This window comes from Lepisma saccharinum, chromosome 8 (genome assembly GCF_977018435.1).
Source record: "Lepisma saccharinum chromosome 8, izLepSacc3.1, whole genome shotgun sequence".
In the NCBI taxonomy this organism is placed as follows: domain Eukaryota; kingdom Metazoa; phylum Arthropoda; class Insecta; order Zygentoma; family Lepismatidae; genus Lepisma; species Lepisma saccharinum.
In genome coordinates, this window is record NC_139236.1 from 44,692,106 (window position 1) to 44,717,286 (window position 25,181).

A 25,181-nucleotide genomic window follows, 5' to 3' on the forward strand; every position below is an offset into this window, starting at 1 on the left:
GTATCATTTTTTGTCTTGATGACCCCGAAAGGATTGAATCTGAGAGAGAATATGTGAGTGAAAGAGGGGGAGATGTAACTAATTGATTTTTGTTTTGTTATGAATAGAATATACTTTTTATTTTTTCATGTTAATTTTGGGCTGTATCATTTCGTACGCATGTCGCTACCCGTGATTTTCAGGTATGCGGCTAGCCGATTCCCGGCTACAGGTAAAGAGGTGGTAATTTGAAAGTATATATGTTTTTTTCTATTCGATACGGCTAATCACTATGCACTGTTGGTCACCGGTTCCTACACACGAACTCAACCTGGACAGTAACGCTATTTCGCTTGTCCGAGGGAGATTTTGCCGCCTCTATCTAGGTAGTGGTAGCATTTATTTTCCCGGGCAATGCACAAGTTTGTACCAAGTAATGACATTTTCAACTTAGTGCCGCTTATTTTCTCTCTTATTGAAATATCTGTCTTTAATTCTCTTTGATAAAGCAGCCCATTAGGGTGTGCCTAGGCACACCCGGCACACCCCGTAGCTACGCCTATGATCCGAACCACTATGATCCACCACCGGGTATCGAACCCGGAACCACTTGATTACAAGGCAACGACGCTACCACTTTACCAGTCTTTTATATAAAAAATAACTCTATGTATTGCCAACAAAACGAAATTACATATGCGAGATATGAAACGATTTATTCCCGACATTCATTTTCTAGTAGGGTCTTTCCACCCATTCCCTCCTATTTGAGTGCTCATGAATTTTTTAACACTTTGTGCCTATGTGAACTTTCAACACTGTGGTAAAGTTGTACAGTCAACGGCAAAAATGATGGTAGGCAAATTGTCCACAGCTATTGTCATTACTTTTTTATTGTATACCCTGTGTTGTTCCAAGGAAAGAAACTATGTTGGTTCGAAGCAGGCATTTTTCTCTGCTTATTGAAGTTATTATTTCAATTCATTGTCACCGCTTTGGAGTCAAAATCTTATGGTCACCCTATTTCGTCATCTGTTTCATCCGCCTTCATTCATTCTCATCGGCGCAATAGCCTAGGATAAAAACGTCACAAGATAACCAATACAGAAATGAAAATACGAATGTTTCCCATCACATTTGAATACCTTTTCAAGAAAATTCCCTTTTCCCCATTCTTGTGTGTTAATAAATAGGGAAAATTTCCCTGCGCAGAGAGATTTTCCCTCAAACGACTCCGCTGCTTGCTTCCCTGCCCGCATGTAGCCACAGAAACATCAGCGAGGGGAGAGAAGAGAGGGTTGGTTGGTTGCTCGTGTAGATCTTTACCCGCGAGGCGACGCCTGATGATAAAAATGGAGCCGTTGAATTATTGATCGGAAGGCGTTTGTCATTCGAAAGATACGTAAACATCTTTTTCACAACGTTTAGATTGTTGCTAAGCCATAACAAAGGTGTACTGTACTGAAGGAAGGCTGACGAGGCTGCAGCCCCAAAGTGCATGAGATTTTTTTTATTTTAGTAAAGTTTTGGAGGAAGTTACAGGCGATGTATATGAGTAAATATGCTCGAATAACTAACTAACTCTCTAGCCTTCTTAAACCCGAAGGTTCATGACTGCAGCAACACAGGCCTTCCATCTGTCCCTATCTTGAGCAAGATCTATATACTCTTTTCCATCCCTACCGATTTCCTTTAGGTCCATCTCAACGTTGTCCCTCCATCTTCGTCTTGGCCTTCCTACAGGTCTCTTACCATCTGGTTTCCCAACAAGAATCCTGTAAACTCCTCTTTCCTCTCCCATTCGTGCCACATGGCCTGCCCACCTAAGTCTTCTTGATTTAATTATTCTAATAATATCTGGACATGAATACAAATTATGTAGTTCTAAATTATGTAACCTTCTCCACTCACCTGTCTCCTCATCCCTTTTAGGTCCAAATATTTTCCTAAGGATCTTATTTTCAAATACTCTCAATTTATGTTCCTCTTTTAATGTAAGGGACCAAGTTTCACATCCATATAATATTACAGGCAAAATTACTGTTTTGTATATTTTAACTTTTAGTTTCTTAGATATTAAACGAGAAGACAAAAGTTTATGAAGAGAGAAGTAACATGCATTTCCTGAATTAAGCCTACTTTTTATTTCCTCTTTAATATAATTTTCATTTGTTAATATTACTCCTAAGTATTTGAATTTGGAAACTGGTTCAAACGAGTTGTTATCAATAATTAGATTTTGATTATTACCTAACACTTGGTTTCGGCCTGTAAGCATATATTTAGTTTTCTCTTTGTTAACTTCCAAACCTATCTCTTTAGCAGTTTTGAAAAATATTTTAGCATTATTCTTAATCGTATTTATATCATCCCCCAGTAAGTCTACATCATCTTCATATGCTAACAACTGAGTCACACCATTTAATTTTAGTCCTTCTTTAGTTTCTTTTACCTTCCTTACAGCATATTCTAAGGCAAAATTAAAGAGCAATGGAGATAATGCATCTCCTTGTTTTAACCCATCGTGAATTATAAATTTGTCAGACATATTATTACCCACACGAATTTTACTTTCTGTTTCACTGGTGCATATTTTTATCATACTAACAAGCTTCTTAGGTATTCCAAACTCTACTAATATATTATATAATTTATCTCTTTTGACCGAATCATATGCTTTTTTGAAATCAATGAATACCTGATGGACATTTTGATTATATTCCCACTTTTTTTCAAGTGTCTGTCTGATGTGAAAAATTTGATCTGTAGTTGATCTGTTACGTTTAAATCCACATTGATAATCACCTATAATTTCATTAGCATATGGGGTTAGTCTTGTTAAAAGAATGTTAGACAATATTTTGTATGTTGTTGAGAGTAGAGAAATTCCACGGTAATTATTGCAGTTCATTTTATCACCTTTTTTAAACACAGGAACAATTATGGATTCTTTCCACTGTTGAGGGATTTCTTCTTTATTCCATATTAAACAAATTAATTTATGAATTTGACATATTAATGAATTTCCACATATTTAATTAACTCAGCTGGTATTAAATCAATGCCAGGTGCTTTGTTATTCTTAAGCCTTTTAATAGCATCTTTAACTTCAGTCAAGTTAGGTTCTGGAACTAAAGGTTCTGCTGTGTGTACTTCATTTACTTCTGATTTATCTCCTACATGGACATTTAAAAGGTCATTAAAGTAGTTCTTCCATCTATTTAGAATATCGCTTGGGTCAGCTACAAAATCACCATCTTTATCTTTTATCAAGTTTACTTTAGGTTGCCACCCCTTTCTAAATTCATTTACACCTTTATATAAATCTCTGATATTTTTATTTTTGCTGTTTGTTTCAATTTCGTTAATTTTGCTTTTCAAGTAATCTCTTTTTTTACTTCTAAACGTGCGGTTAACTTCTCGCTTTATTGTATTATAATTGCTTAGATTTGTATCATCCGAGTTATTTAACCACCTAAGTCTAGCCTGATTTCTTATTTCTATTAGATTATGACATTCATTATCAAACCATGGCTTACTTTTTCTCGGTTTATGGTATCCTATAGTTTCTTTAGCTGCTGATTCTATTGCATTACGTATGTGCTCCCAATTCTTATTTACGTCTGTTTCATTTATATTTTCATCATCATTTAAATCCTGCAAAACCTCAAATCTATTTGACAGTTTAATTTGGTAATCTTTCTTAATTCTTTCATCAGCAAACTTTCCTGTATCAAATTTTATAACTTTTAGATTTTGTTGCTTATGATTTATCACTGAGAGTCTTTCTCTTAATTTAGCAATTACTAAATAATGGTCACTGGCACAGTCAGCACCTCTATGTGTACGAACGTCAATTATACTAGTATGCCTTCTCTTATCAATGAGAATATGATCTATCTGATTATGAGTTTTACCATCTGGAGAAGACCTGGTATATTTATGGATATCTTTATGTTTAAAAGTGGTACTTTTCACAATTAAATTCTTTGAGGTTGCAAAAGTAATCAAGTAATATGCTCGAATCATTCGTGTAATAATTATATTGTTAATACAGTGACTATCGATACGAGATTGAGAACAAGACAGACGCCTGTAAAATTGAACCGAGACCGAGACTCGCTGTCTGCAGGCAATGGCGTACGCAGAGAGGGCGGGCAACAGCCCCCTCCGAAAGTTTGAGAAAATAATTTTCGAATAAAAACAGTGAAGAACTGCGGAAGAAAGTATAGTGGTAAATGACCCCCCCCCCGGTTTCCCTTATTTGAGAGTGGAAAGTTCTAAAAATACGAAATATCTTACTGTGTATGCCGCCCACCTAGAAAGCAACTATGTATGTATGTACTATCCACCTTTACAATTCCTTCACAGCCCCTACCGAAAAGAAATCCTGCGTACCCCAGCGTCTGCAGGTCTCGTCTTGTTGAAGACTTTATGCGACTTATTTTCAGAATCAAGATTTTTCCCCTCCAGTCCGAGACGAGGTGGGTCGAGTTCGGGTTCTGGGATCGAGTCTGGTTCGGCCTGGTTATGAGTGTTCTTCTCTGAGTGCTACGTCTTAACGATAATCCCCCTCCTACTCCAAACGCTCGAGCACAGTGATGAAGTCAGGTGGTGGCCCGGGGGAAACATCTCCGGAAATAGAAATCCCTCCAGAAAATTTCAGTAGCATGGTAGAATATTCGGACAATAGCTAAGACATTTGGCAACCATGTTCACTTTGGGTATATATCATTTAATTTACTTTAACATAGGACGTACTTTTCTACCTTTTCGTAATAATCTACACAGATTCAGTCCTCAAAATAATGAATGAATTTAAGTTATCGTCTGCCATTGAAAATCAACAATGAACACGTGTAAACCTATATATATATATATATATATATATATATATATATATATATATATATATATATATATATACCTAGATATATTGACGAAAAGGAAGAGAGGACAAGAAATTGAAACCGCTTGGCATCAGAAGAAGTGTGCAGCAGGGGTATTCTGCCACAAAAAAAGTGATGTAAGTGAGGTGACAAAAATAAATTTTATAAAGAATATGGAGGACAGAATCAAGAAAATATGCACGAAAGAATGTGAAAAAGAAGGCAAAATAAATAGCCTATGGAAGCAGCTGGAAAAGAATGGCTACGAGAAGGAGGATAGACTGGACATAAACAGAAGAAGGAAGAAAATTGGCAGGGGAGAATTGGAAGAGAAAGAAAAAACATAGGAGGTTTGGAATAAGGAGTATGGGGAAGACCACAGGAAAGATATGCAAAGTGCTTAGGAAAGCGGGAATTAAAACTTACAGGAAGGGAGGGAGAAGCATCTTAAGAATAGCGAAGAATGCAAACAAGAAAAAGGAAAACAGAGAAGAGGAAGAGGAAGGGATTATCTACGAAGTGAAATGTAAGGAATGTCAGAGTGTGTACATAGGAGCAACGAAAAAGAGGCTGAAAGACAGGTTGAAACAACATAGGGACGATGTACGACTAAAGAGAGAGAGAAATGCGATATTCAAACACACGAGAGAAACAGGAGAGTGGGATGAGGCTAAGCAGATAGGAAGGGAGAAGAGAATTCTAGTGAGAAAATGGAAGGAGGCCAAGGAAATAGAGAAGAAAGGTGAAGAAGACACAATGAACTGGAATGGGGGACTAAAGATAAACAAAGAATGGAAGAAGGTGTTAGAAAGAGTGGAAAGGACAAGAGAGAAAGAGGAGAGAAGAAGGAAGAAGAATGAAGAAAGGAAGGAAAAGAGCGTGAGATAAAGGGTCCAACCACCTTCCAGATTAAAGAAAATGTTTAGCTACATCACCTGTCAGGTGAAAGTACAGTTGACAAGGGAAGGCCACCTGCTGGAATGTTTCAGAAAAACAACTTTCTAATAGTGTTCTGTCTGGAGGGGTAGTAATTTTTGTGTATATATATCGTCCTGTTTTGTACCTTGTTTCAGTTGTACTTGGTACAGAGTCTGAAGAAGACCTTGTTAGAAGGTTGAAACGTTACGTTTACTTTATGTTTTAAAATAAAATAAATTTCTGCCTTGGTTAGCATATTGAGTTTTTCAACTAACTAGGCTATAGTATATTAAAATATGTACCTATATCATATTTAATATTGTATGTCACGATAAGGAAATTATATATTATAAAGTAAAATGTAAATTGGAGGAGTCAGAAAAGGCTCCATATCACCTCTTCTATCCATGGAAGTCCGCAGGATTTTTTTCCAAAAAAGGGGCAAGCAAGGTATTTTTTTTCCAGGGGGGCAAAACAAACATATTTCCCCCTATAATAGTGTAGTGTGAAACGTTCTTTAGTCAAAAGAACATGATTTAACTAAAAGAACAAATAATAAGTTCACATGAAAGACTCGAAAGCATACACGTGATGCCTCTCAGGGTATGGGGTAATATATCTCTTCGTTGTTCAAACTAAATAAAAATCAAAGTTAAGTTTGCACTAAGAGAAAGGAAGTCTATTTTACTTCTTTGCAAACTAAATACTTATATTCCTAACATATAATCCATGTCACTCAAACAAATAAATCTTCTTACAATTCAACTTGATCACTCTATTCCCAAAATCCCAGTCCGAACTCTTAAGTCAAGACAAAAGACACTCGTAATTCCCATGGTAACAGGTCTTAACAAGATAATTATATACAGGTTAGTCACTATCCTGACATTATCAGTGATAGGTAAATTACAGTAATTAATATTACAATAACAATAAACATTTGCACAAGAGAAAAGATAATTAATAACAATAAATATTTGTGCAATGGGAAAGGACGTGTCAATTGCCCCCTCCAAAGAAAATCAAAATCGACGACGAACTACTAGTCTAGGAGATTTTGGATTCAGTCACCGACGATTTTGCTCTTCATCTCAGGAGAACAGTTGAATTTCTTGAGGTTGTCAAAATTAACCCTCTTCACTTCTTTCCTTGTTCTGGGGTCCAACAGAAGAGCAGTGTTATATTTTAATTGACTAGCTACGAAAGGGCCGGTCCATAAATAGAACAACTTGGAAATAGTTTTGTTGACTGCAGAACTGAGCCGATGACATCTTAGTAACACAAGATCGCCTTCCTCTAAGTTCAGAGCATGCAACTTCTGTTTTAATTTCCTCCTTAGAAGAGCGTATCGCTCCCTTAACTGTGCCTGTATAATTTTATCCTCCCATTCTTCATCCTTCTCCTTCACCCCAGGCCATGGAAAATTTCTCAGCACGTGAGATGAAACTGGATGTCTGAAGAATAACTCAGTTGGACAGCAGCCGGTGATATCTGACACAGAATTATTTAGCAACCAAGCTACATCATATAGATGCTTGGACCATGTCTGATGGTCATGTTGGCAGTACACACGAAGTATACGTACTATTTCCTGGTTTGTTCTCTCAACTGGATTTCCTTGCGGATGATAAGGCGTTGTACATACATGTCTTATTCCTAAGGATTCACTAAAATCTTTCCAAGATTTTGAAGTGAACTGGGATCCCTGATCGGACAATATAACTCTCACAATTGGATAATGAACAAAATACCTCTCCTTCATTATCCGGATGATCTCAGAAGTACTGGCTCTTCGCAGAGGGTAAATCGTAACAAACTTGGAGAAAGCATCAATTAGGCTAAGTATATAACAGTAACCAGAAGAAGACGGTAACTTTCCAATAATATCAACCGAAAGCATTTCATGAGGTCTCTTGCCACTGATATGAAGCTTCTCTTTCAATATCCCTAATTTGTCAGGCTTGCTCTTAGCACATATGAGGCAATCCCGTATGTAATTTGAAATATCAGCTTTCATTTTTTTCCAATAGTATCTCGACTGCAACTGTCTGTAACACTTTCCCATGCCAAAATGACCAGAATCATCATGAACAGATTTTAACAATGACTGTCGTTTCGAACTAGGAACACACAACTTGTATTGTGGTGACTCACCACCGTAACATCTAAATAGTAATTCATGATGAATTTTAAATGATTTTCGTAACCTAGTAATAGACAAATCATCGTCTTCGCTGGGTTGTTTCAATCGGAACATGGTTTCAGAGCAGAAATCATCATTGGCTTGAGCGAGCTTCCATTCACTCACTTCCATATCTTCATCTTCCTCCCAGAGCTGATTAATGTGATAATGTAGCACATCTGTCTCCAAATTTCTTTCATTGTCCAATCTTACAGGGTAGCGTGATAATGTATCAGGAACGAAATTATCTTTTCCCTTTATATATACTATTTCGAATTGGTAAGATTGTATTTTAAGCGACCAGCGGGTCAAGCGACTGTTCCAATTCTTACTGTTCTGCAGCCACTGCAGACCTTTGTGATCGGTATAAATTTTGAACTTTCGTCCTTTAAGATAAACTGCAAAACGTTCGATTCCAAACAAAATCGCAAGACACTCTAATTCATGAGTAGAGAAATGGAGTTCGTTGTTTCGTAACTTCCGGCTGGCATACTGGATAACATGAACATCTGGTCCAAAAATTTGGAAAAGTACACAGCCAAATCCTTTTGCACAAGCATCCGATTGTAAACAAAATTCCTTTGAAAAATCAGGCTGCGACAGGGCAGGAGCACTAATCAGTTCCTGTTTCATCAACTCAAAAGCCTCATCTTCTAAATGGGTCCACTGAAATTTCTTATCTTTCGACAGAAGCTGACAGAGGGGCTCGACCTTCACAGCGAAATTGTTAATATATTTCCTTCTCCAACCAGCAAATCCTAAAAATTTTCGAACATCCTTTCGACATCTAGGTCTAGGAAACTTTAAAATAGCATCATTCTTTTTCGGATCTACTCGGATAAAATCCCCTGAGATAATGTGACCTAAATATAAAATCTCGGATTTGACCAGATCACATTTTTTTAGTTTTACAGTCATTCCGACTTCCTTCAATCTAGACAAAACATAATTAACATGCTGAAAATGCATCTGCAGATTACTGTCGTAAACTAACAAATCATCTATGTACTGAGTTAAGAAAGAATCAGTTTCAGGTCCAAATATGGAGTGCATCGCTGACACAAACACTGAAACTGCATTTGCAAGACCAAACGACATCTTCGCAAACATCCATTGACGCCCTTTGTAGGAAAACGCCGTGTATCGCTGACACTCAGGCTTAACTGGGATCTGAAGATACCCAGATACTAAATCAAAATAGGTAAAGTACTTTGCACCTTTGAACTTCTGGAGAGCTTCATCTATTGGTTCAACTGAACTCCTTGGAACAATAATTAGCTTGTTGAGCGATCTAAAATCGACACACGGTCTTACTGTACCGTCTGGCTTATCTACCACAATAAGAGGATTTAAATAGGGCGAGTTACATGGCACAATGACACCCCAATCTATCCATTTTTGCAGTTCAGTTTCCAATTTTTCTCTTTTTGATACAGGTATTGGATATGGTCTCTGGCTCACTGGAACATTACTCATTAATTCTATTACACATTCTAAGTCTTTGGCTGTGCCAGGCCTTTCCGAAAACACCTTCTTATGACCCATGAAAATTTCATACAGTTTAGCTTTTTGATCCATGCTCAGCAACAGACTAGAGTCAATCTTCTTTTTTATATCTTCGGGAGAAGTGGTCCACTTGTCATAGCTAGCTTCAAATTTCCGGATGCTCATATGCTTATCTACGGAATTATCCTTTTCTAGCTCCTTTTCAATCGACTCTCCATCCACCTTTAAATATAATTTTCTATGTTTAAGATTGATCTCTGCTTCATACTTTTGCAGGAATGAGTAACCCAAAAGCAAATCGGAAGGCAAACCCTTAACAATGAAGATTTCCATTGGAATGGCGGTCTCAGCAATTTCCAGCACAATACTACGTTTGCCAACAACTCTAGTGCGACTTTTTCCAGCAAAGTCAACAAGTCTAACTTCAGGTACAGATTGCAACGTAGCCCCGGGAAAATTTTGCTTTATTTTTGCCCAAACATTTAAACTCATCACTGAGACCTCCGCTGCAGTGTCGACTACACAGGTTATGTCTACATTTGCCACACGTGCCTTAATTTCTGGGGCTCTTACTGAATTTTTACACTGAACGGCTTGCCGTAATTTACATCTAAATTCCTTTTCCTCGTGATTTATTACAAGTATGAGTTTCTTATCTTCATCTCCAGAATGGGAAAAGTCTTTTGCTGCCCCCAGTTTCACCCGAGACTGCCTAACATAAGGGGACGTTTCTATGCTAGGCGAGGGGTAAAATCCCGCACCTGGTCAAGATTAGATCCGGTATCCCAACAGAAGTTCCTCGTTACTGCCACACTACGCTGTTGCTCAACGCTGGGATATGGTTCAACAATGTCTGTCTGCACGCCACTGCTCGTCACTTGAGTTCCGGGAGCATTATTGCTATCTCTCGGTGGAGATAAACGTTGTTGACTTGGCGAAGAAAACCCGCTGTTAGGATACGGTCTTTCGTAAGGATTACCTCTGGAAGCTGGATATTCTCGTCGTGATCTAAACTGACGCTGTTGACGGTAATTATTTCCATTTCTAGAGTATGGACTCTCAGCTGGGTTACTCCTATTTTGTTGCTGAACTAAGCGAATTCTAGACGTTCTTTGAACATCTCTGCTGTTTTGTTGGGAGCCAGTTTCTCGTCTCCATGTAGACCGCCAAGCATCTTGTTCCTCTGCTTGCTCATATCTCTTAACAAAATCCGCTAAGAGATCCACGGTGTTCGGAGCATGAGCCAAGCACAATTGCTTTACTCTAAAAGGTAGCTGTCCGATGATTAGGTTAACTACTTCCTGCTCGGTGTAATGATTACTCAGATTCCTATAGGCAGAGTACACAGACCAAACATATTCCTCCACATTGTTATCATTCTGCTTATTGTACCGCCTAGTCCTCACAGACGCCAATTCTCTCTCTTTCGCTTCTGTTGAAGCAAAACGCTTCTTGAACTCTCTGCAGAAATCAGAGTAAGTGCGGAAATCATTCTTATGCGAATAAAACCAGTGATAGGCCTTTCCAGTTAACAAACGTGGAATGATTTCAAGCCTATAATGTTGAGGAATCTGTAGAATTTCAAGGTTTGTATTCAATTCCTTTAAATATATTTCAGCTGAAGTAGCGATAATATTGCCGTCGAACTTTCTCATAGAATTGATGTCTGCCATTCTAGGAGTTACCCCAGTGTGTACCATGCGTGAAGCAGGCTCTCTTCTGTTTCTTCTGCTGCGAGCAGTTGATTCACTGTCTGAGGAGCTGGATTCGTTCATCTTCTTGTACCTCTTTTTCCGTGAGGTTTTTCCTTGTAGGTTTGAAGCTTCATCTGAACAGATGGGATAAAATGTCGATCTTCCAGAACCTTCATCAACACGGTGGATTTTAGGATGATCAGTGTTCGTCTGGATCTGTAACCTATTCAGCTGATCAGAAATATGAACAATTTCACTACAGATATGACCAACATCTGAGGAAAATTTGTCTTGTTTAGTTTCAACTGTTTTCCTCCATTCTTCGTCAGCTTTTCGGTATCCCTCGGTTTCATTTACATTCTCAGCAAGTTTCTCTGCCACTTTGTGATTAATGGTATCTTCTAACTTGTCTGTGATAACAGTTACCTGGTGATTCACATTTTCAAACACTTCCTTTCTGAAACTGCTCTGTTCTTCAGCGATTTCCTTACGAAAGTTACCCTGAGATTGTTCAACCTCTTCTCTCAACAAGGCAATTTCTTGTTGCACATTTGATTCCACTTGTAGAGAGTTTGCTTCACATGTCTGACGTAAGTTAACGATCTCTAATTGAATGCTTTCTTTTATCTTCTGTTGATTTTCTTCCATTTTTACAGTCAAATTGTCTAGTCTCCGTCCCATCTCCAAAGCAGATTCTGTGAGTTTCGAATAACCCTGTGAAAACTTCTCTTCTAAGCGCCTTTCTGATTCCACCAGATTTCTACCACTTTCCTCTAACTTTAAGTTTAAACTGCATTCCAACATGGCTACATTCTCCTGAAACTTAGCTTCCAGATTGCTGGAACTTTCTCTAATGTTTTCCTTAATTTTAGTTTCCATAGCCCTTGTACTTTCCTCCAACATAATCCGTATTGAAGAAAGCAGGTCTGCTGTAACTGGAACTGACTGCACTGGAGATTCATTTTCCTCAGCCGACGATTTACTTGCACTTCTCAACATCTTCTTATCCATATTTTTCTAGCACAGAATTTCCATCACAGTCACAAATCAATTACTCTTCACGAACACACAAAAATGAACACCACTAACGAAACAACAGATTTCGGGCCCCGCGTTGTTGCGCCAAAATATTGAAACGTTCTTTAGTCAAAAGAACATGATTTAACTAAAAGAACAAATAATAAGTTCACATGAAAGACTCGAAAGCATACACGTGATGCCTCTCAGGGTATGGGGTAATATATCTCTTCGTTGTTCAAACTAAATAAAAATCAAAGTTAAGTTTGCACTAAGAGAAAGGAAGTCTATTTTACTTCTTTGCAAACTAAATACTTATATTCCTAACATATAATCCATGTCACTCAAACAAATAAATCTTCTTACAATTCAACTTGATCACTCTATTCCCAAAATCCCAGTCCGAACTCTTAAGTCAAGACAAAAGACACTCGTAATTCCCATGGTAACAGGTCTTAACAAGATAATTATATACAGGTTAGTCACTATCCTGACATTATCAGTGATAGGTAAATTACAGTAATTAATATTACAATAACAATAAACATTTGCACAAGAGAAAAGATAATTAATAACAATAAATATTTGTGCAATGGGAAAGGACGTGTCAAGTGATGCCCCCTCAAGAAACAATTATCAAGCTTCTTCAATGAATTTATAATAATTAACATATCTTACTGGGACTTAAATAAAATTATGTGTGAAATATATAATTTATAGGCGGATATTCATTTTCCAGGGGGGTCGTGCCCCATCCCCCTTTCCGGACGTCCATGCTTCTATCTCATATCACCTCTGCTGATAAGGGATGAGCCCCTACCGCGAAATAAAATTCTGGCTACGGGCCTGGGTAAAGACAATAACGTCAAACGTTAAACACGAAGCAAGAGATCAATATTTCACGTATTTATGAAAGTTTTACCTGATGAAATGAATGCTCAAGATTTTCTGTAATCATTGTTAATTGAAATAACTGAGGACTGGAAAAATCTAATAATAATAATAATAATAATGAGTGGCGGAGATTGGGTTCCAAAACCAGGGGCAAGGTAGATAAGGTTTCGCATAATGCGGGGGCAAAAAGAGTGTGTCTGGGGTGGGAGGAAGGGAACTGCCGCCCAAGCCCCTAATCGCCGCCACTGTAATAATAATAAAATCGTCTTTATTAGAGCGGGTGTGTTTCGGCCTCGAATGTGTTTTCGATATTAATTTTATCATCTTATAATCATAAGGGTCTTGGATTCGTTTCCTGGTGGAAGTTCAGATTTCACTTCGAAGGTTCAGTCCCGATTAGTTTATCTACCAAATTGGTAGTACCCTTGTAACCTGACGTTAATATTACATTACGCGCACACCTACGCTCAGAAAAATTTACACATTAGATTTCCAGCGTTACGATGTTTTGCTATCATATGCTTACATCATAATTTGTGCCCCTCCCAGAAAAAAATCCTAGATTCGCTTATGGTGTCGGGAAATAATAATAATAATAACCCACAGCTCTACAGCACCTTGACGGGCCTTGGCTTACCTACCGACTGCTGGTCTCCCTCCCACACTGTTCCGCCGTCACCTGTTATAGCGTGGAGGTCTCAGACCAGTGTTGGGGTGACGGGTGATCAGCCCGACGAACCCCAAGCCGTTATTGTAGGTCTTCTTGACCAGGTTACGCTCACTCACTCGGAGCTTCCCAATTTCCTCACGATGGTGGGTTGCCACCGGCCCTATACGTAGGCCGAATAAATTCCGACCAGAGCAGGATTCGAACCTACGCCGTCCCGCAGCGAACGATCTCAAGACGAGTGAACGCGGTGTCGGGAAATAATTAAATTAAATATTTTGCCGCAGATGTTCAGGTGCACGCCTGCAAGTGAAGTATGATTGTAAAATTTCATTTGTTGTAGTTCAACGTTTCCTAAAAGTATTTTTCGTAGATCTGTGATTTTTAATTGTCTCTATATTGTATACGTGATTTCATCCTTCAACAATGCAATGCATACCTGCAAAGAAAGAAGAGGGGATCGGGAGTTTGTTTATGACAACAGATGAAAAGTAGGACCTTCGCAAATCGTTTTAAAAATCGACCAAGGATTTTAATCGATAAAAAAACATTCAAGTAAACTTTCAAGATGAAGTAAACTATCTCAATGGAAAAAATATATGTTCCATTATCTCACGTTTAGCATAAATTCGAAAATAAATATTAAAGAGGTTTACACGGAGTGTGCATCGTGTGACGTATACATGTACATTTGGTAAACTCGATCTTCGTCCACCAATTAGCTTCAAGATTTCTCCATGCCGCAACCACGCCATCTGCATTGCCACCGTTGCTGAAGAAAGGAGAACCATTTTGTGTTTGTGCAAAACTTGTGAAAAGTTAAAATATTAGAAGCGACGGACTAACTGTTTTTAATTTGAAGAATTCTTTAATTCACTGCAAAATTATTTGGGGACGATTTTTAAAATACTGCTAGCCTCGATGCAGGGGCAACAAGGACAACAGCAAACGCAACACCAGCAAATTACAGGAGCCAATGTCATTCTCAAAATGAATGACATACAACAGCTTTCTACTGTTGGTAAGTTACACATTTGTTTCTTATTAGAGTGAAGTTGTAGAATTCAAGCATGAACAATAAAATATAGTACACAGAAGTATGAGCTTTACAAGAAATATTTATATGTAGGACGACATCGTCACCGAATGTTCCATTGTGTGGAAATCGCCAGTGTTTCTGAATATTGGTTTGAAATTGACACTCTTGTTCATGAATAATAAATCTGTATTTACTATGGTATTACATGTGAGAATTAGAATAATAATTTTGTTGTTTCTAAAATAAAACTTAATATTATCGCATGGTAACGAGATACCAAGACGCGTGCACAAGTATGAATGTGCGGATTATATTACATTTTCTGTATACATTGCATTACGTAATATTATGTCTCGTTTACGAAATATTAATTCCATTAACGTACACAAACATCCTAGTCTTAACTTGTGTATCATCCGTATGATATCGTAGCATGTGAATGTTATTTATCAACAAGCAAACTAAAACGTACTAAGGAGGAATCCATTACCTACTTCCACACCATTATGAGCTTTCTTTATCTGAACTATACTTTTTGCATTAGCATAAATCTACACAAGTAGATAGAGGTGAATGCAAATTACGTATTTTTAGTGATTAATAATGAGAACAAAGGTAGATTTTTTGAAATGTTAAAATAGAATTTTGAAGGGAGTTTGTGAAGGAGTGTAGTGTTGATTTTGTTGAACTTCACATAGCTGTTGAAGGTGCATTATTTATCCGATTTGCTATATTTACTATTGGTAAAAATCTGATGTTCCCCGGACACCTATAACTTCTTAGTTTTGTCAATTTTTGACATTTGTACTTACCTATCTGATTCGCGGAACATTCTTTAACGTGTATTCACGTTTTTTTTGTTTAGAATCAAAAATTGTAACTGTTTACCTAACCTAACCTTACCTTGCCTAACCTTATTGTGAATGGTTTTTGGGCCTATGCGTGAATGATGTGCTGGGCACCGTAAAAAAAAACAAAAAAAAAACACTTGAGCGACAAATTATAAATACAAAATCGTGACCAAGTGTCCTAAAATATTGAATATGCGAAATATGAACGAATGGCCTGTATTATTAATATGTACCCAACTAAAATTTACTAACAAAAACTTACGAAAGAAAGAACTTTATTTCCTACCTTCAAAGTTGCCATCTTCCTCACACCATACAGATTACTAACTTCCGCCATTCTTCCGTGAAGTGATTCACAACAAACATGGTATTCTGTGCATGGTTTCCATCATTGTATATGGAGAACGATCGTGGCAATTAAAAAGCTTAATTTACAACCTCTACACGTCAAATAATTTCAACACGTTACCCCCCACATGTCAACCTCGGATACTTCACCGGGACTACATATTTTGTGAGTATAAGAAGTAGGATAGAATTTACATTTCTTTTTTTCAGTATTAGAATCAAAATCTTTCGGCAAATAATGAGCAATCGTGCATTGTCAGTTGCGATCACGGACACACTTTCTTTCGAATTTCTGCACATGAAAGCCAAATATTAACTGCAGATTCGTGATTAGCAGCCCTAAATTAGTGAGTATGCGAAATATGAACGAAATTAGTGAAGGGTCCGGTATTGTAAAATCATACCATAAAGTTAGATAAAATACAATGTTATGGTATCATTCGGGTAATTACTTTTGCTGGTGATAATTGGCACAGATGCTGTTCTCAGCACAAGGTGAAAATAGCCCTCAATCTCTTCTCAACAACTGGTGAAAATGGTCGCATCCATAAAATTTGTCAAGATGTGAAAACCACAAATAATCAAAGATATTTACTGTACGGACGCGATAAGAAGCGGCGTGCAATCAGAACGCAGAACGGCAGAACGTGACCAAATTCTGTCTCCTCGTTGGCTGCCATGTGGCTGGGGGATTTCTACGTTGCCACGTTCGCACAAGCACACGGACAGGCTAGTCAGCTGTTGGCAAGCTCGGGCATTCTGGCAAGCATGAAACATTTTATCTTCCTGCTCTACACAGCAACCGAAAACCTTCACTGATAGAACCTTTGTTGTGTTTTTATTATGGTACATTGCAAGCATCAGCTACCGGCATCTTTTTACTTATGTTGTATCGTATCACAATTACCAACAAAAGAAAATGCGTCTTGTGTTATGAACAACACTGTGGCAAATCGTTCTCCTTTCATTTCATGCCGCCTCTCTTTGCCTTCTTTGTCACGCCGCGATTGTTGAAGCTTCAGAACGTACAAATGAAATGTATTTCTTGAAAATTAGGGCAAATTACGTATAAACAAATTACGTACAACTTCGTTTCGTTAACACGTTTTTAAATTATATTTTGAGGAACCTACAAAAATTCACCTCCAAAACAGAATTTTACAGAACTGAGTTACTCTATTACGGAGAAGAATTTATCAAGAACAAATCAATTGTGTGTGAATTGATTGACTGAGTTGGTGTTTTAAAGTCCACTTTATGCACACTACGGCTAATCTGGAATGGACCTACAGTTGGAAGTGGGATCCGAACCACTATGTGCCTCGACAGGGTATCAAACCCAGGACTACTTGATTACAAGGCGACAACACTTACCCTACCACTGTGCCATCGGGGAGGCACATGTGGGTGTGTGAAGTGAGATAATTTGGGAGCTATATGAGAATACAGGCTCTGGCAATACAGAGTTCAATAAATTACAACGAAACGCTTGGCAATTGCTCGATTTCCTTAACATTAATGATACATTTGGTACATGTGTTATTAATGCTTTGAGCTACCTGTATGGAAAAACATAAAAAAATGAATGAAAGAACAGAAGTAGTAGTTAAAAAATCAGTTGTTTTTGCTTACCGGCTACCATTGTAGTGGCGCTATTCCAAGATTATCTTCATTGTTGGTTGGTAAAGGAACATCTTCATCTGAGCTACTACTGTCACTGTTGTCTTCCCGCCCAAGTGAAATTACAAAATCCTCCATTTGCTTCTCTTCAACTCCCTCCTTTTTCCATGCTTCGGAAATAATCTTCCTTGTGTGTTCTATAGCCGAACGCCACCTATCTGCTGTCACATCCCCGATAGCCCGTTCTGTCAATTGCAAAATTTTAGACGGTGTAAAAGGGGGCAAAGTGTTCCTCTGTGCTACCAGCCCTTTGACCTGTGCCCAAATAAGTTCGATTGCATTGTACATACAATGATAAGGCGGGAGACGGACCACCGTATGTCCCGCTTCTTCTGCAAGCTTGTCTATTCGATATATGGGGAACTGGGGTTTGTGTAACATAAGGAGCTGCAGTAGTTCAGCCTTCCTCATGTTTCTGTGGGCTCGCGAGAATCCTGAAGTAGGTAAATCCGGCAACAGCGCGTCGCTACCAGAGTGGGTGGTCCCACGCCACTTGCTAGCGCGTCCCGACAATAGCCACAAAGTGTTTATCCAGTTCCTTGTATCCTGGAGCAGTTTCACCATTTCTTTTATTGAAATGTCGTTGTATTCATACATATAAATAGAAGAAAAAACTCACACTCATTTTAACAGTACTAAACCTAACGCTAGTCACCTATGAAAAATATCAACATTTTTTATCATTGTCGAACACTACGCTAAGAACATAAAGATGCTAACATAATTAAATCTAAGATACTAGTTTACTATCCTTCGGACAGATTTCTACTGAACAAACTACTTACCGTAATAAGTTCCTGTAGTATTGTCTAACATCTGGAAGGTGTTTTGTGTGATGTGGGAATGTTTCATAGTGGAAATTCAACCATTGACGCATAGCCCCACGAACCATTTCTGTTAAGGTTAGGTTAGGTAGGGTTACAATAGTTAAAAATTGGTTTTGAAAAAAAATATGCGTAGCCCCACAGACCATTCTTGCATAACCCCACGAACCATTGACACATAGCCCCACAAACCATTTGCGGAAATGTACGTTTTTCAGTTACAAAAACACTTTTTAAAAAAAATGATCAAAAAAACGTGAATACACGTTAAAAAATGATCCACAAAGCAGATAGTTAAGTACAAATGTTAAAAATTGACGAAACTCAGAAGTTATAGGGTGTCCGAAGGATAGTAAACATTTACCTATGGTTCTAGTTCATTTTGTTTCATAGATTTCATCATATGCAGGCATTTTTTACATGGTTCAATTTCTGTTTGTCTGTTGACACATGCTTTGGAGGTTTAGTAATTACTTACTGTATGTTTTCTTTAGAATATGTTTCCCTTCCATAAACTCCTATATGAGTCTTTACTTGCCCCAGTCATTCATTAACTGTCGTCTGAGTTACAGACTGCTTCTGACATGTGTCAGATGTGAATGGGTATTCTGAATTGGTCTGTGTACTCTGCGGTGAGCTATTGTGTAGTTTCCAGTTGCCAAAACGTTTGAAGATTTTGGAGATATGTGGAATAGTTACATGCTGTATAAAATGTTTCCTTATGACCGAACAGCATTGCATTGGTGTGGGGGTTATGGTTTCCTACTCTCATATCATGCATTGAGAGCTCTGAACATTTAACTTCCCTAAATGCTTTCATTGTTAGGTTAGGTTTAGGGCGCTCAGCATTCAAATGACATCCCGAAATGCTTTCGTAGTTAGATTAGGTGGGTCAGATTTAGGGCTCTTAGCCTTCAAAGAACGTCCATAAATGCTTTCAATAACTCACCATGCTGGTCTCGAGACTCTTGTGAACAGCCAGTAGCGACTGAGTGTGGGAGTAGCATGTGAAATGCCTTGTTCATGGAAATTGGGATTGTTTGCATACGGTACATTTTACATATTTTTATTTGCAAAGTGTGTTAATTACTTTAATGAAGTTTTAAATATACTCTCACAATAATTTGCACTATTCTGCAATACTTTGTCTTTCTTCTGTGGATGAAGAATGCCATGTGCAGGGAAAGCACGGATACTTGCACAATGTAGCTTTTACTTCTTTCTTTCGTCTATAAATTGAACTTTTCGTAGCTCCAAACAGTGGCATCACTACCACCAAGGTTCAAATTAACTGTAATGCACATTTTCACAATTCTACGATACTTAGTCTTTCTCCTACAAAATTTTGAAAAAAATTTCACTTCGTCATGGATGTATGTAGGGTCACCAGTACCAAGAAATCTTTTTTCAAGTCTTTCGAGAAGAGTATCTGTTACTACATCCATGGTATCCTTGACACTCTGTACATCCTCGAGAAAGTGAAATCTTTTGCATGGTGTATGAAGGTTTTCAGTTGATTTTGAGCTTGCGAAAATGTGTTATTGTGAAATAAAGTAGATGTGTTACCTTAGCGTGAAGCAGAACAGCCCGAAAGCTTCATGCATGTAAATATAGCACTCACCTGACATTCAACAACAGCAGTAGATGGGATGTTGCCTACTGTTTTATAAATGAATTATAAAATATAGTAAGTCAAACATTGACTCAAAACTTATGAAACCATAATAGAAGTGAAATTCCCGTTAGGAGTGTTAGATTTATTGGTGTTTGCAATTTTACGTCATTAGTTCAGGACTTGGGTTTGGATCTGATAGCAATTTCCAATGTTCTTTTGTAAGTTGGGATTTCAAAGTTTGATGGTGTGATCTTTTGCACGTGTACTTTAGCTATTTCACTGTTCATGCAACTGATTGTTACTAATAAAAAAAACTACCAAAGTAAGGTATGGCAGGTTTTTACTTACAAGGGCCATTCTTTGGGATCAAATATATTTGTGTTCTCTGCACTCTGGAACTAATTTTATATTACACACAACATTCAAATCTGTCGATTCAAAAATTCAAGATAATTCTGGGGGTCAACAGCCCAATGAAGGAAATTAAATGATATTGTGAGAGGTAATTGCAAATGAAAAGAAAGGCTATGGATCAATATATATTTCTATGCGTGTGTGTGCTTTTTCTGTGGTTTTCAACGTAACAATGTCTTTCATATGTTTCATGTGTATCGTAGGCCTGTCTTACGTATGTTATATGGTGATTCTTCCATGTGGGTGTTCCTTTTCTATGTTATGCAGATTCAATACATGCACATGTATGTTAATGCTTGAATACCTCCTTCATTGTGTAGAAAGTTTTTAACAACATGCATTTACACGTCAAGGACAACTCCATTGATTATTTTCATGCAAAGAGAAGAGGCTAGTTTGAAAAATCTACTCAGTGTAATTCTGAATAACATTCCCAATCATACAGTTTTTGTATCAAGTGTTTTGTGCTTTTAATGACACTTCAAGCTTGCACAATTAGACTGGAGAACTGGGAAATATCTCAAATTTGAAATTCCTTCTGTGGGCTCATGTAATATGCTACATGCCAGGGTGTACATAAAATTAAATTTCAAAATCAAAACTTTTGATTTTTCCAAGAAGCCAAAACATGTTCGTGCTGATGTTAATTGTGTTTTCTCATGGATCATTTGTTATGAGCAGGGTGGCGACAGACCTGGAAAACCGGGAAAAGTCAGGGAATTAGAGGTGTCAAAAAAAAAAGTCAGGGAATTTCGTCTTCATTGATTTTTTAAAAAAATGTATTTACTTATTTAAAGATATTGTTATGGAACTCTGCACAGGAACAGGAAATCTCATTCATAAGTTTCGGCCTCAACTTTTAGGCACCTTTTATGCAAAACACAACCACGGCGCCAGAAACCAGTGATGGCAGGAGGAGAGAGAGATGGAGAGAAATTTCTCTCGCCCCGGCTTCTCGGCGGGAATTTTAAATTCGAACACTCTTTGGAGGAAAATTGTCATAACTCGGGCACTATGGGAGCAATCTACTTCGGATAACTTTTGTTTTGCAGCTAAAACATAAACGCATGCAACTGTGTACAATTCATAACACCGTATCGAGGAAGGTGGGCTTGGGGGGGGGGGACGTCACCCGAATTTCAATGGAAAAAACAAAAATCTGGAGTTTGCCCCCTCTTCTCCCGCTATTTTGGAGAGAAGGCGCAAACGTTAGTATTCTTCTTCAAGAATGGACATTTCTGAAGAGAATAAAACATGTTTCATGTTCTTGGGTGCCATACAAGTTGAATAATAAGCCAAAATGTGAATTTTTCTTTTTATGAAAAATAGGTAATTTGCATTTTTGGAGGAAAATTGTTATAACTCTGGCACTATGGGAGCAATCTACTTCGGATAAGTTTTGTTTTCAGCTAGAACATCAGAGCATGCAGCCGTGTACAATTCAGAAGGCCGAACCGAGGAAGGGGAGTTTGGGGGGGGCGCGACCCCCAAATTTCAATGGAAAAAAAAAAACATAAAAATCTGGAGTTTGCCCCTCTCTTCTCCCGCTATTTTGGGAAGAAGCCGCAAACTTTAGTATCCTCTTCAAAGAATGGACGTTTCCAATAGATTGAAATATGTTTCATGTTCCTGGGTGCCATACAAGGGGAATAATTAGCCAAAATGTGAAACTCTGTTCGGAAATGTGGTATGGATATGTTGCGGAGACGGTGAGGGGAGAAGGAGGTTAGTCATCAGTGTGAATTTCCCAGGCTTGCTACAGACCTGTGTCAGTTTCCACCCAAACATAAAGAGTATGAAGGTCCAAAATTTCGTAATCAGCACCATGATACCACATGGTATCATCGGGAGAGTACGACCTTACTCTGATGATACCATATGGTATCATCGGGGGATTAAATGTTAAGCCTCGAAATATTACGTGGAAAATGCATTGAAATATCGTTTTTTATTTGTCCGTATGGGAGTAGTAAGGGGACTTGTCAACAGATGGAGGGGATAAGAGCGGGTGGCGCCATCTGATAGTTGTCGGACGTCGTAGTAAGGCATTTTGTTGGGCAAACTGAAGGAACATGGAAACAGATAGGTTCCATTGATACATATGATTTTTGTCGAATATCGTCACCCGACAAAGTATCTCACTACAACATGCGACAGAAATTGCATGGACTACAACATCCAACAAAAATCGCATGCATAAACAAGAAGAGCTTTAGACGGCAAATACGTATGCTGCTGGAATTTTATTACTCTTCTGGCTCACTTTACCTTATTTAATGTAGCAGTGCTTACGAAGGTTTTCTTTCATCATCCTGACGTATTACTGGTTTCGCACAAGTTACCATACGTTTGCAATGACATTGCACTATTCTTAGATATCAAGAAGAATCCAACCAAATGGGATATATATTGAATAATATCACGGAAAGGTGAAACATAAATCTGCATTAGTGAACGTTATAAAAATTGGCAACCTCAAATTTACTGCAACACTAGTATTGCAATGAAATTAACGCCACTCTCTGTCCTGTCTGTTTAAACTCATGAGAGATGGTCATTAACCTCTCACTGAGTAAGGTTAATGTCGAATATTATGAAATAAAATACTAATAATAAATACGTAACTATTTTAATATCATATTTACTCTAATCATTCAATCATAAAAGCAAATCACTTTCTTCAAGAATTGACTTTTCTTTGCCAGCCCTGCTAAATTTTCACTTTACATCTACTGATGTATACGAGGGGTGACCAGAAAGTAATTAGGAATGTCCTAAAACAACGAAAAAATCCATGAAATCGAACATTCTTGTCTTTTCTAGGCCATGTTTGTGTACATAGAACATGCAAGTTTTCCAACATTTTACTCAAAGAGTAAACTATAGAGTTATACGTACATGGAATAATTCAGACAGACACATTAAATCATGTATTTCCCATGAATTTTTCAACTTCTATCAAAACCATTTGCATCACAGAGCAAAGTGGCAGGGTTCCAACAGGAGATCGAGTGCGTATCTGCCGTCATACTGGCGTCACAACTTCGTATTTGTCGCACGAGATATGTTTTGAATGACCAAGCTAAGTGTGCACCATCGACATTTGTCGAGCGAGTAATAATGGAGCTCAAGTCGTTAGGGCGTCTGACTACTATGCGAGAGTCCTGGGGTCGATCCCCTGCGGTGGAGAACCGAGATGTTTTCCACGTATTCAAACTGCTCCAGCGCCCACCCAGCATCATATGAAGCTGATACCTTGAGGAAACTTCGAGGGATAAAGGTAGCCAGGATCGTGGTGCTGATCACATCACTCCCACCTTCAGCCATGATCAAGAAAGTGTGGGGCCCTAACTCCACACCCCTATACCCCTATACACCTTCATGGAAAAGTGCAGGGGAGCACTTTACTTTTACTTCCTCAAAAATCTGTTCCAACATATCAAACTGTCACGAAAATACGTAGACCATGTGGCCTACAATTTAAAATAATAGTTTAAAAGCACAATGGAGTATTAAGTTTCGGTATATTTGGCAGATAAATGTTCTAAAACAAAAACGCGAATTTTGGGAAACGTAACACTAACAAGTCAAAAAAAGATAATGCCAATTTTTGGTGCCATAATATATCGGTATCTGTCACGTGAGATTGATTGATTTTAATTTTTTGGTTGCGTCGCCACTTATGGTCATTATGCACCCTTCCGTATACACGGGGAAAATTCCATTTTCTAAAATCCTTACCTTAAAATTAAAGAAGGGGTATGAAAAATAACTTTCCCAAAATAACTTTCAAGATATCAAACTCTCACGAAGAGGCGTAAGCCATGTGACTTACAATTTGAAACAGTAGTTTAAAAATACCATGAAGGTATAATTTCAGATATTTGCCAGAAAATGCGCTAAAATGAAAATGTGAATTTTGGGGAAAATAACACCGTATAGTGAAAAATAAAAAAATAAGAAAATACACTAATTTTAAAAAAATAACAAAATATCAAGGTCCCTACCGATTAGGCATAAATAAAACGAGAATATCAGTTGTAATTTATTGCATTAGTAACAGTGAGTCCTAACCTAATTTTCGGCATAATCACCACCGTTGTTCTGGCATTTGTCGTAGCATGGCACTAAATTTTGTATGCCCATGGTATATGTGTCTGACAGCAAAGACTGGAACTATCTCTACCGCAGTGTAGCTGTCAAATCCTTGCCCTGCCAGAAACTTCTTCAGTTAAACAAAGAGATGAAAGTTAGTACATTCAAGGGCAAAGGGCCCGTGTGTACTCAGCTGTATGGGGTTGTGCACATTCGATTGGCCTTCCGTGAATTGTCTGCACCATCATCTGATCATACTAACACTCACGACGTCTGGTCTGCACACCTCACACGATTGCTGGTGGCTCTGTGCCAAATTCCGAGCGTGCAATGTAGGCTACATTGCAGTCGGTGGTAGACTGTATGAGAGCTGCAATCTTTAACCTAGAACTGTCCTAAAACGGCTGCATTGCAACTGTACCAGATTACAGCTACATGCCACTTCTTCCTGCCTGCATGTGTGCGTGTCGCTCTCCGACCACTAGTGCTACATGTAGACACCATTTTTTCAGGATGCCCCTCGTATATGAACTTTCAGAAGCTTTTATATTAGTGTTCCTGTTTTAATG

General features: G+C 38.0%; 1 protein-coding gene across 1 annotated transcript in view; it reads left to right on the forward strand.

Moving 5' to 3' along the window:
- The first annotated feature begins 14,472 nt into the window (after positions 1 to 14,472).
- Positions 14,473 to 25,181, forward strand: part of sxc (O-linked N-acetylglucosamine (GlcNAc) transferase sxc) — a 129,842-nt gene continuing 119,133 nt past the window's right edge. The window contains exon 1 of the mRNA XM_083126574.1: positions 14,473 to 14,767. Coding sequence (XP_082982700.1) covers positions 14,668 to 14,767 — 100 coding nt within the window. The 5' untranslated portion in view covers positions 14,473 to 14,667. The remainder of the gene's footprint in view (positions 14,768 to 25,181) is intronic.